Source organism: Oreochromis niloticus, linkage group LG17 (assembly GCF_001858045.2).
Source record: "Oreochromis niloticus isolate F11D_XX linkage group LG17, O_niloticus_UMD_NMBU, whole genome shotgun sequence".
NCBI lineage: Eukaryota > Metazoa > Chordata > Actinopteri > Cichliformes > Cichlidae > Oreochromis > Oreochromis niloticus.
Window position 1 is genome coordinate 467,152 of NC_031981.2, and position 13,230 is coordinate 480,381.

The window sequence follows — 13,230 nt, forward strand, 5'->3', positions numbered from 1 at the left end:
CGTGTTTCTGTGGCTTTTATATTGAAATCCTAGTTGTTGATAAGCGTACATATGAGTTACTGAGGGAGTCAGTGTTTGATTTATGGAAAACTAATGGATCCAAACCATCCTCTGAACCTTGGAGTGGACGGCACCTCATCAAAAGGACAGATGGGGGTACGGTGCACACTTTTCATTATTTTTAACACTCGCTTTCAGTTTAGCTCTTTGTAACTTTGCTCTCTTTCACGGACCAACAGCACAAGCTTTAGAGTTGCCCACAGACTGCATCCACTTGACAACACGCTGCAGGCAGACAGGCAGGCGTGGACTGGAGCGTACAGCGAGTGCGCTCTGTCTGCTCCACAGTAAACTCCCCTTAATGCGGCCTTGAGCGATCGAGCGCTCCCTGGCTCCGAGGCCGGGTGCTAATCAGAGAGTGAAGTGTCATAACTTCTGCAATAAGCAGCTTGTTATTGATGCTGGGGGGCGATGGGGCCTCGAATCCATTCAGGACGTCTCCTTCAAGAGTAAAGCATAACTTATGAAAAGATTCAAGAAGTGGCTGAAAATTTCGTTCCTACACAATTTCCTTAGGGATTAATAAAGTATTCTGATTCTGAGAAGGATTAACACTGACTATTCAGAGCTGTGTCTTCACTCTGAGAGGTGATGACATTCACTCATCAGTTTATGTGGCAGAAGCATCACGTCAGTAATCATACTGTACGCATGGTAAGGTTATGTATTTTTTTGTAAGACGCCCTGTAATTACGTTGCTGCATGTGTTCTGTCTCTAAATGGTCATGTGCTGATGATGATGATCAGCTGACAGCTGGAGTTCTGCCTTGGTGTTTCCTGCATGTTCCAGAGTGTCCCCCTCGTTCTCACCAGTGGGTTTAGTTTTGGTTGTGCAGCTCACGTTTTTCCTTACTTGGAGTCTGTGCTTCTGTTATGGCTCCTGTGGTCACAGTCATCATCGTTAGCAGATCATCTGTAGAGTATTTTTGCAGTTGCATCCTCCTGCTGATAAACTGGGTGCTGTTTGGAACAGGAATACCTGTGCCCTCTGTCATGGCTGTTATTTAGTTCTGTGCTTTCTACTTGTACAAGCTGTATAAGAGAGACTAGCTTTGTGACTGTCATCACAATCCAAAATAAACTCATCCTTCCTTTGTGTATTTTCAGCCAGAATGGTACCTCACACAGGTTCTGATGTGGATGGGAAATAACTCCACCTTCATGGAGGAAACGATCCAGCCGATCTTGGACCGAGGAGGGGTAACTCTAAGTGCAAAGGTATGCTTTCTGTTAATATGCTATAATTCACTCATTCCTGAAGCGTGGGCATAAAAGTTACTATAGGTGGACTGTAAGAGGATATTTGAAGTAAGAACTGTTTCAGCTGAAACTGAAATAATTGATGCTTGTAAGATTAAAACAAACTGTTTTTCACAGGTCATTAAACTGTAACACCTGGAAGATCAAACACTAAACATTAAACTGCCCCATGCCAACTCGCTGTTTCCTGAAACTTAGCAGTACATTTCTGTTCGTGTAGGTGGAGTTGTGTCGAGGCCTGTTGTCTCTAGTCCAAGAGAAAGTGGCCAGTGATGCTTCTAAGCTGCTGTATGATGATGTGCTCTTCTGTCACTTGGTGGAGGAGGTGCTGCAATTTGAGAAGGAGCTGAGAAGCAACCATTCCTACCCAGCAGAGCTGCCTGGTGTGCTTCACCTCCTTCTCGAGGATGCAGTCCTTCAGAAGTGGCTCACTATGGAAAAGAAGAGTGAGTTTTTAAGGATGATTTGGACTTTGCTACTCCAAATAAGATCTGTACCAACTTTTTCTTGGTCTCATTTGTTATTCTGTTATTTCAATATTAAATGAGCTAAGCTCAGATTTTGTTTGAATGAGCTCCAACCTACTACATCACTCCAATCAGTGGAAAATGACTGCTTTGCTCCAGCCCAGAACCCCAAGTATACGTGTCGCACACCATAGAAATGAGTCTGTCACAAAGGTTACAGAGGACGTGACGTTCTTGCATCATTCACCTCTTTGACAACTCAGAACACCAAGATCACTGTCTTTGGTCAATAGTCTAAAAAAAATCTTACTGTGATGCTCTTAGTCTTCATCCTGAAGCAGTTTGGACCATGTGTTTGGTTTGCAGCTGTAAAAAAACAAACTGCAGTTAATTATAGTCAAACATGAAGGACACGGTCTAATATTGCTGAGATCTTACTGAGACTGATGAAACATTAATGCAGCTCATCGACGGCGTGATGACAATCATGCAGGTTGAAGTTTATAAAACTAGTAGATTCTCACTGTTTCCCAGTGACACTAGGTTATAAAACAGTTTCTCAGAATTACTGTTAATGTTACAGTAAAGGCTTAGCGATGCTACATGATCCACTACAGAGAAGTCGATTCACTCTTTTGGAGGATTTGGATTAACAACAACAACAACCTTTATTTGTCACATACACAATTATACAGAGTACAACATGTAGTGAAACTCTTCTGTCCGAGCTGCGGACAGGCTGCAGACATAGCCACGCCATTCCAGGGCTTGGTTTTTAGCATGGGGGGTCTAGCCAGGACCCTTACTGGATACCGGGTGGGAATCGAACTTGTGACTCCCACTCCAAAGGTGTGTAGTCTTACCACTACACTATCCAGCTGCACTACACTATCCAGCTGCACTACACTATCCAGCTGCACTACACTATCCAGCTGATTAAGTCCTGGAATCAGTTGCAGTGACGTGCTTGGTTATTCTATAACACGGCCTTAGACTAAATGTCATTATAACAGCAAACTTGCTCAGGAGCACATTTAGTCAGCAGAACGTCCTGGACCACTTTGTTGAAGTCAGATGGTGTGGTACTGCCTAAAATACAAAATCACCTTCGTGTCAGCAATTGCACAAAATATTTTATTCAATGGTCAGAACTCACTGACCAGTGCGGGCTAATCCATGGACCCTGAGACTGACACACGCGTAAAGATCTGATCGCACATGTTCAGTTTTATTGATATAGCATCACAACATTTGCCTCAAAGTATCTTATATTGTAGCATAAAGGCCCTGCAGTCATTTCAGATTATTCTGATGTCTTCTGAATAATGTGTAATTGTAAACTACATAACATTTGGCTGTTCTTCGCTGTTATTGTTGCTCGTAAGATTTCATTTTATACTATAGCCTGCATATACAACACAAGTGAATTCTCATCGTCTCCAAGTTTGATCAATAACTGATTGATACAAATCTTTCTCTGTATATACATACAGTGGCAGTGGAAAAGATGGATGCCATGCTCTCGGCTGAAAGAGCCTGGAGCTCTCAGTATAAAGACATCAGTGATATGGATGATCTGAAGGCTCCAGACTGTGCCGAGACTTTCATGACTCTGCTGCAGGTTATTACTGGTAAGACTTGAGTATTGTTGTCTGTGCTGTTATGTATAACACCATTTCACCAAAGAGGAAGAGCTAAGGTAAGAAAATGATGTTTGGTCAATGATTTATTTGTTGTAAACTGCTTTATGGAAATAAATTCTATGCCATTGGAAAGCCTGTTTTATCTTTCTATAAATGGTGCCGTATCGTAATGAAAATGCATTTGTGGGTTGAGTAGCAGGGTATGTTTGCTGCACAAATGAAAAACTTGTCAAGTCTTCTGTGCCAGTGCCAAACAACTTTTTCTGCTGTTGACTCGTTTGGTCTCATTTATTTGATTGGATGATTGGAGAAACGACATACTGGAAATTGAACATTCACTTAACAAACAGGGGCTTCAGTAGCACTTGGAAGAACTATGTATGTTTGTTTGTTTGTTTGTTTGTTTGTTTAGAGAAGTAAACGTAAGGTTTTCCAATCTACGTACACTTACGGGTCGCAATTTCTATTACAGCTCGGTAAAAAAGGGGTAATAGTAGGGAAACGGGAGAAAGAAGCACATAATGTGGTAATTTCTAAGTTATTACTATGGAATTACAAAGTAATACCATGTAATTGCCAAGTAATATCATGGTAGCAACATTGTTTACAGTTGAGTAATATTACGCTGAAATTATTGTAAATAGATAATAAGGGCCGCAAAACTGGGGGTAACCATGTGGAAATACAGCTCGGTAATAAAGTGGTAATAGTAGGGTAACAAGGATGAAACAGAACATAGTGTGGTAAGTTATTACCACTTAATTACCAGTGGTAGGTTCTGTGTAATAAGCATAAATACAAACAGCCTGCAAAGAGCTGGCTGCCAGTAGGTGGCAGACAGCTGCCTACTGGGAGTCTGTACCTGCTGTTTTATCCTTGGATAAAGACGAAGAAGTTGGCGCCAACTGCTAGCTTAGCCACTGTTAGCCTCCTTTTTGGCGTCCATGGTTGTATAGACCAGCGGATTACAAGAATACATTTGGAATCAAACCCACATTCTAGCTACTGATGTCGGACTGCAAGGTAAGGTAACCTTATTTTTTTATTCCTTAAGTTACATTTAGGACCGTATGTCTTGTAGGTATTAACTTATACTATTATTATTATTACTGTACTATTACTGACAGAGTAGCTAACAGTAGGTTAATAGCTAATGTTAGCTTACCTAATAATACTAGGGGTAGTTCTAGAAACTAAGGTTAGCATAAAAGTAAGGTTAAGCTGACCATTATTATTGTAACTGTGGACAGAGAACTAGATGTGTTACTTATACTTTCTAATAAGACACATTCGCCTGAACATTGAGCACTCCAGCTTTCAACAGTTTAGGTAACGTGGTCCGAGGTTTGGTATAATCACAATATAGCTCTATTGATCTCTATTCCCAGTACATTTTGTAGTGGTTTATTTCCAATGATAGAATATTAAATGTCTAATATGTTGTTTTGGGCAGAAAGGAAAAAGATTCAATTCAATTCAATTTTATTTATATAGCGCCAAATCACAACAGAAGTCGCCTCAAGGCGCTGAATTAATGATTTTACTTTATACACAAATTATAATGGTGCACTTTTTCAGTAGGACAGTCTGTATCTGTGAAGGTGTTGCTTAAAGAACTGCCATTTACATCACGCTTTCTTTAATGTTGTTTTTCTTTTAAAACTTCACATTTTGCAGAATGCAAATGGGTGGCTTGGTGCTACTTTCTGCAGGAGAGGCTGGATCTTTGGATGGTTAGGGGACAATCGTGAAGGTGGTGCAGGACGATGGTGTTGCTCCCCCCACGAACCTGAATTGGACAAGCAGGAGAACGTGGACGGCATCTTATGTTTTTTGTACTGGACATTATGAAAATGTGCTTCACTTTCTTTCCTACCTGAAATATATTGTGTTGCCATCAATGTCTAAACTATGCTGTGAGGCAGGGTCCTCTACTCTCCTGCGTGTATCTAATGTATTCATATGTGTTATTCTTTTAAACCTAATTATTAACATTTTACATAAGTGTTTCCAGTTCATGACAGACGTCCCGATGCTTGTTTCATTCAACTATGACCATGGTATTAAATTCATGCTGATTACACAGAAACTGCCACAGTTGGTAGTTTTTACTATTCTTTCAGTTTGTTTTTAAAGTTTGTTCCTTCATATTTCTAATCACTTAGAAATGACCACATTATTATGTTCCCCCTTGTTACTGTACTATTACCCCTTTATTACAGAGCTGTGTCCCAGTTTTTGGGCTCTTATTATCCTATTACATAAATTTCAGGGTAATATTAATCAACTGTAACCACTGTTGCTACCATGATATTACTTGGATATTGTGCGGTTATTACTTTATTTGCATAGTAATAACTTAGCAATTGCCACATTATTATGCGCTTGTTTCACCTGTTACCATACTATTCCTCCTTTATTACAGAGCTGTAATAGAAAGTGTGCCCCACTTATAAAGAGTCAAGCATGGTGGTAGCATCAAACTCTGTTACCAGTGATACTGGTACAAATGATTATACTGGTAAATCAACTTTATCATGTGAAGAAGAAAACAAAAATGACAACATGAGCTGCTGCAACAGATTTCCATTTTGGAAGGGATACAATTTTATTTATTTATTTTTTTTAAATAAAATATCTTATTTCCTATTACTGCATATAAACATTTTCTGAATAATTTTATTTCTGTCGTCCCTCTGTACTCAGAGCGGTACCGGACCTTACCTTGTCCTTCAGCACAACTGAAATTTTTGGAGCTGCAGAAAGAACTCGTGGATGACTTTCGTATACGACTCACTCAGGTAACATTCAGGTAACATTCAGATTCAAAACAACAGCTGACATAATGAGATGACAGAACGATCATGGAATTAGGTTAGCTCGCCATCATCTGCTCCAAATCAATGAACAAAATCCTCTTTTCACCCAGTGACAATAATCACTCACAGTCATCGTGGATGAAGTGTGATGTCCATTCAAGTCTGCTGCACCTGGTATCAGTTATCATCCACTGCAGTTCTATCAGGCACATTCTTCCTTAATGCAGTCCAGTTTAGTTGCATCCAGGTGTCCACAGATCTGGAGCACTCATGTGCACACGTTTCATAGTCTTTGTTAACCCCTTTAAGCACCATACGGCAGCAAAGGGATTCCAGAAAATTTTGCAAAACCAATGGCCATTAAAATAACACAATGTTTACCTCTTTGTTGATCTTATTATCTAAGCTTAAATGCAGAAGCAGTCCCGGTCTGGAGCATTTAGGTGTGTTATGGTCACAGTAGTATTGTCACTCCTCATCAGTCTGGGAAAGGTTTTATGGCTATTTCAGAAACAATTTTAAGTTCCAGTCAGTTTTTAAATGGTTTTTTTTGTTCATTTCCCTCCTAGGTGATGAAGGAGGAGTCTCGCTGCCCACTGGGTGTCCGTTATTGTGCCATCCTCAATGCTGTCAACTACATTTCCACCATACTGGGAGACTGGGGAGACGATGTGGTGCGTGTTCTCTTTCAAACCCTTCCTCTGTATCTCACTATGGGATGCGCCCTCTGACGTGACCATGGAAGCGTCAGTACCAGCTCGTCTGTCCAAGACAGACCAATCACTTCCAGGACACAGGGTCCCCTTGACTCCCTTATAAGAGCCCCAGGCCCCATACCAGGCATCCTCGCTTTCTTTTCCATGAAGATCATAAGAGCTCCTCAGTCCTGGTCCTGGACCACGATAGTTCATTTAATCTGTTCACTGACGCTGCTGTTAAGGTAGTACACAAACTTGTTTTTCTGGTTCTCAGGAACATCTGTTATGCTGTAATTATATCTTTTCGTCGAGGTAAAATATTGTTGTAATAGTGGGTGTTGTGTTACTGCTATCTGCGTGTTACAAAACGAGCTCATCAAGTAGCTTCTGTTTTTGTGTTTGTGGCTATTGCTAGCTGCCAAAGCGAAGGTTTAGTAAATACAGCCACTGGATCCTCTCAGGGGAACGTCAGTGGGGTAAGGTTAAGGGTGTCGTGTTTCGCCCTTGCCCAGAGTTAAGGTTCATTTTGAGGAGAGAGAGATGGTGGAGATCGGAATAACGCACTGACCCAGTCAGTTGGAGTCAACGAATGATTTAATGACACATGTGGAGAGATGAATTCTGTACGCAGACAGCATTGATCTCTATCTCCAAAACTTCAGAACACTTTTATACATCGGGGTATTAGAACGCCCCCTCTTGCGTAAATTACATGGATACGTCAACTCAAAACCACAATGACTTTTAACACAGTTTAAAAAGATCATTCTCTTCGCCTCGAAGCCAGGTGCTTCCTGTCACTGCCGGACGCTCGCTTATCGTCTGGAACAAACTGTCACGTTCGCCGGCACTCTTGCAGTTATAGCAGAATTAAATCTGAACTCCTTACCACAAAATGAGCCTACTACTATGTGTATGTATGTATGTGGTTATGTCATAACCGCAGCTGCACTTTGTCTCACCTCTCACCTTCTCCCCAGACAAAGGCCAGCACATACACAACTGAAACTGATGTGTAATATATTGAATAAATGTCTTACTTAAATGGTAGTACTTAAAACTTAATCAAAGAATGTAAACAAATAAGAGATCATAAAAATAACCTGATATACATGTCTTGTAAGCGTGTGTTGCGATCCTTCCACAGCTCCAATCAAACTCACAGTAGATTGGCTGATCATAACGCCAACCAAAAGTTTTTGACCCTCACTTGACCAAGGAGCGACAGCTCTTTAATAAGCACAAAATGCAATTGTGTATAAATGATTATAATCATTTTCATAACAGAAGTTCCAAAGGTTGCCAATATGTTTGCTCCTCCTAATATAGTCTAAAGCAACCCCAAGCAAAACAGATTAAACTTTCACCTATAAATGATTCCCTCTAACTAAGTGTGTGTGTGTGTGTGTGTGTGTGTGTGTGTGGTTACGTGTGTGTCTATGTGCTAACCACAATCGCACCCCATTTCACCTCGCCGACTAGCTCCTGGCCTCTCCCCAGACAGAGAGACAGAAGCCGCTCTCGTGTATGTAATAACCGAACCGAAACTATGTATGTGTACTCTACTGAATAAATGTTTTAATCAAGAACCTCTACTAAAAGCTTAATCAAAAGATATAAAAGTATAAAAGATATTAGCATCATCGAAACTGCTCCTCAGACTAACTTTCACTCAGACTCTGGTTTCGGTTTCACTTCCTGCAAAGCATGTAACTTCAAAAACATGTAACTTCCTGTCTTATTTTGGCACAGAGTTACTCAGCGTTAGGCCTTTTCTTTCACCATGCAGTCTGCATATGAACATTTAAGATTCTAGATTCAAAAGCATTTCGGGTTATAGATTCAACTCAGCAGTTTAAAGTGGTTCTTACCGGACCTGTAATAAAGGCTGATCTGATACCAGTATGTTTGAACATCTGAATGCAATATCAATATTAATTATTAATGCAATAGTAATATGGACAATAACAGTAAAATTATTTATCTAACCCTACACCAGCTGGGTGCAGACTAACCATCTCGGCTATGACCCCCATCCCCTCTGCGTTTCCTAAATGGCCTTCGATCACCCGACTCCAGCAAGCACTCCCACGTAATGCCCAGCAGAATCTGGGAGCGGCATTTGCAAGTGGCTGTGACCCCAAAGCCGATCCCTTCCTTCGTGTCACTGCAGCAAAGCCCAGCGGCGAATCCAGCTCAGCTGCTGCTTGCTGGGGGGGACATGGTCGAGGACCCTGAGGCTGAGCTTCCTCCTCTCTTCAACCAGCTCCTCAACTTTGGGGAGAAGCATGGAGAAGATGAAGAGAAGGATGTTAACATGGATATCCTTGTGGATGAAAATGAGGAGGATGCCATTCCTCCCTCCTGCCCAGATGTCGTGGCCTGGCAGCTCCATTGGCAGGGAAACTCACCCCTCCCCATGTCCGCTGTCCTGGCATGTATGAAGGAGCTGAGGGGTTACTGGGATAAGCCCTTTCACCATCAAGGGTCACTCTGGCCTGGAGATTGCTGACAGTGAAATTTTGGGGCTCACCGAACGCCCAGCGATGAAGCATTAGATGGCGTTTCAGCTTCATCTGAACCGATGTTCCACACTCATGTCAGTGGGAACAACCTTCTCAGGTAAGATGGAGCTTTTCACAGCCTCCATGTACCAAAAGGTGTATGGTCAGGCTGCTCTCAGCCTCCCAAACTGAGCTGTTATCTCCAAACTGAGGAGATATGTATCGTCACTGATCTTATTCTCCAGGTCTCTATGGGTGCCGTGCAGAGCTGTGGCCGCGTCAGACCCAGCTTTTTAGGACTGAGCCTGGCCGGGCCACAGGCGCCTTGGCCAGTGTGGCCTTCGCCCTGGAGACTCTGTCCTGGGCTTGGCTGCAGGGTAGGACCTGGGTACCCCATTCCTGTAGGGTGCACTCTGCTGCATAAGGGTTCTGTGAATTGCTTTTTCATGCTGGGTGTGGGGCCATCTGCCATGGGAGACACTACCAGAGGAAAAATGCCCCACACAACCCTGGGATCACTGGGACACACAAACCCCTCCACGGTGATGAGGTGGTGATTCATGCAGGGATGCCCAAAAAGTAAATCTTTAGAAGATCGTGCTGCATTGAACTGTTGCAGGTGAGCCAATGAGTGATATTTATGATTTTATAATTATGGTTTTTTTTTCCTTTCTTCAGTTTTTCCTACAGTTGCAGCAGACAGCGGTCTCACTCGGTGAAGAAGCTATACCCGGAGGCCTGGGCATCATGGAGATGGGTCGTCTGGCTTCTCTCGAGGGCTCTCTGTTTGACGGTCTCTTAGCATTGCTGGATCGTTTAAAAGGAGATATGCTGGGAAGACTGCTGGATTTTCTCATGAGAGAAATAAAAGAAAAAGCCAAACCATATTGCCAAGAAAGGTGAGAATTACCTGTTGACGACAGGCTAATTCAAGTTTTAGTTTTCAGACATCTGTGTAGATTTAGATTAACAGGACAGCAGTCCAGAGCTTCACAACAAGAACTCTGTTTTAAGATTTATTTTTGTGCATTAAAGTAATCCAGCAACAGTTGTCAGTTTGTCTCAAACAATAACTGTTTATAGTTAATTTGGGAAACTTTACTTTCCAAATCATAAACATATACAATTAAATGAGGGTTTATGTTGCTGCTGTGGTGCAACTGTGTCTAACACAGTAACTGCAGGACGCTTCGTCCTTCTGCTTCCAAACACTCAAAACTCATTTAATATAATTCCTTACATCAGTTGTAATGCTTTTAACAAATGAAACTTTAATGCTACGTAGATCTACAACAGTACGATGAAGCTTAAAATTTATATTGTAGTATCACTGAAGGTGACGAGCCTGAAAGCTGAAGGCTCTGCCTCTCATACTACTTTTAAATATCCTGGGAACCACAAGTAAACCAGCAATCTGAGAGTGAAGTGCTCTGTTGTGTTGTTGTTATGGTACTGTGTTAACAGGAAGCCAAAACAGGAGAAATCTGCTCTCGGTTTCTAGTCCCTGTCAGGACTCTTGCTGCAGCATTTTGGATCAGCTGAAGGCTTTTCAGGGAGTTTTTAGGACTTCCTGATAATAATGAGTTACAGTAGTCCAGCCTGGAAGTAATAAGTAGTAAGAGTAAGCATCTGGTTATGTACCATTTTTCTAATATTTTAGGTCAAAATAACAATAACCTCAGTTTGATCTGAAATGTGTCAGCAAGAAAACAGAAATACAAAAATAGTAATGTTGTAAACTTCGGATCAACGCCAGGTGAACTACACGAAATCTGACAGTGAAACAGGTGAGCCTCATTCCAATGTTGCAAAAGAAGGAGGCGCCACCTTGTGGCGTCATTCAGCGTTGCAGCATATTCACCTGGCTGTTATATATCCTGCCACCTTTACAGGAGCTTGTAAATAACTACACATAACACACGTTTATGTTTGTGTCTGAAAGAAGGAAAAATAATAATAGTTCCTGTTGTTGTTGTTATTATATAAAGTTAAAAGCCTGAAATGCTCCCTGGCCTGTGCCAGTATTGGCTGGTGCTGTACAGCCCTGTATTTACACTGTGGGGCTTTGCAGGACTAACACTAATAAAAACTTCACATTATTTCTGTTATTCAGATACATCATCAAAATAAAATGACATCATATTTCTGCCATTAAGAAATATAATAAAGTCACACATTACATTAAGTTTTTCGCTGTTACTCTGTTCTTCACTTAGGTGGTTGTCCCTGCCGTCACAACAAGACCAGTCCACTATGTCCCTGTCCAGTACAGCATGTCCCATGATGCTGTGCGTTAGAGACAGACTGTTGAACCTTCATCAGGTGCTTGGCTTTTCTCTGTTTCACCTGGCCTGGCAGGGCCTGGCGGAAAGACTCGACAACTTTCTCTACCAAGATGTAAGGAGTCCGTGCTCACTAAACCCACCTCATTGTTATTGTTCTTTATTTGTGTCAGAGCGTGTAAACAATAAACATCAGCTGAGTGTGGAAGTGTGATGGAAGAGCAGCTGAGTCAAAACTGCTGAAGGTTCCCATCAAACACTGCAGGCTGCTTTTTGCATTGGTATATTTAATAAAACTACCATATGAAGCCGGCGTGTTGAATATATCGGTTGCAATAATATTTTGCATTAATCTTAAATTCTGAATGTTGACATTTTTCCCTGCTGTGAATTTTTTGTTTCATATATCAAAATATTTTTTTTTTAATAGTTTTGAAAGATGTTCTGTTGAGCCACTTTCAGGTCATTTTTTCACACATTGAAAATGAATATTTCAAAAAACAATGAAATATAAAAGCCTTAAATTTTCACCCTTTCTTGGCTTTCTTGTCTCTGGTCTGTCGTTTGGGACCGACACACTTAAAGATCTCTGAGTTAAAAATTCAGTTAAAAACTTAAAGACAAAAACGTTGGTCCAGGACTTCTTTCAAAAGACGTTTAGTGACGTCTCTGAATGATATAGAGTTATATTGTAAAAACAATATAGAATACTTTGTACTCCAAGTTGTTCCCTGTCCAGACATTTGCTCTGAAATAAAAACAAGAAACAAAAATATTTTTGAAACCAAACTAAATGTAACCTTTGAGTTTTACTTTACAGTAAATACACTTGATGTACTTCATATGTCAGTTTTGTAGTATTACTTGAGCTCCCAGCACAAACGTATCTCACCAGCTGTCGCAGAAATGCCGTTGTATTAAAAACGTGTCTCAGTCTATAACTTTATATTTCTCTGGCAGGTGATCCTCTGTAATAACTTCAGTGATGGTGGAGCAGCTCAGCTTCAGTTTGACATGACCAGAAATCTGTTTCCTCTCTTTGGTCACTACTGCAAAAAACCAGAGAACTTCTTTAAGCAGTAAGTGTGAGTGTGTGAGGGGTAGGGGAACAAGAAGCCGTGGGTACCACAGAGTACAGGCTCAGGAAACAAATGCAAGGAACTGAACAGAAAAATCTACGGTAAACGCACGCCATCATAACTGATACTGAGTTATCAGTTATGATGGCGTGCGTCATACAGAGGTTTACAACGGTTCAAAATCACATTACATATGCAAGATTAGATAACAGCTCAAGATATACATTATTTATCCCAGATTTGTTACAAAAATACAGAGAACAAACACAACAGCAGGAACCAGTAATGACTGTAAACAAACGTAGCTGGTGTGGGGGGAACTGGGCACCTCTGCTTGGGCTGCTGCCCCCGTGGCACAGACCCAGATAAGACGTCCATATCATGAAGCCTTCATGCTTAAGAAAGACTGCTGAGACCT

General features: G+C 41.3%; 1 protein-coding gene across 1 annotated transcript in view; it reads left to right on the forward strand.

The window, feature by feature from the left end:
- The window catches only part of rint1 (RAD50 interactor 1), a 29,451-nt gene that overhangs the window by 15,729 nt on the left and 492 nt on the right, over positions 1 to 13,230 (forward strand). The window contains exons 7-14 of the mRNA XM_003455658.5: positions 1,168 to 1,278; positions 1,541 to 1,766; positions 3,281 to 3,418; positions 6,137 to 6,231; positions 6,819 to 6,923; positions 10,130 to 10,350; positions 11,668 to 11,848; positions 12,694 to 12,812. Of these exons, the coding sequence (XP_003455706.1) occupies positions 1,168 to 1,278; positions 1,541 to 1,766; positions 3,281 to 3,418; positions 6,137 to 6,231; positions 6,819 to 6,923; positions 10,130 to 10,350; positions 11,668 to 11,848; positions 12,694 to 12,812 (1,196 nt within the window). The remainder of the gene's footprint in view (positions 1 to 1,167; positions 1,279 to 1,540; positions 1,767 to 3,280; positions 3,419 to 6,136; positions 6,232 to 6,818; positions 6,924 to 10,129; positions 10,351 to 11,667; positions 11,849 to 12,693; positions 12,813 to 13,230) is intronic.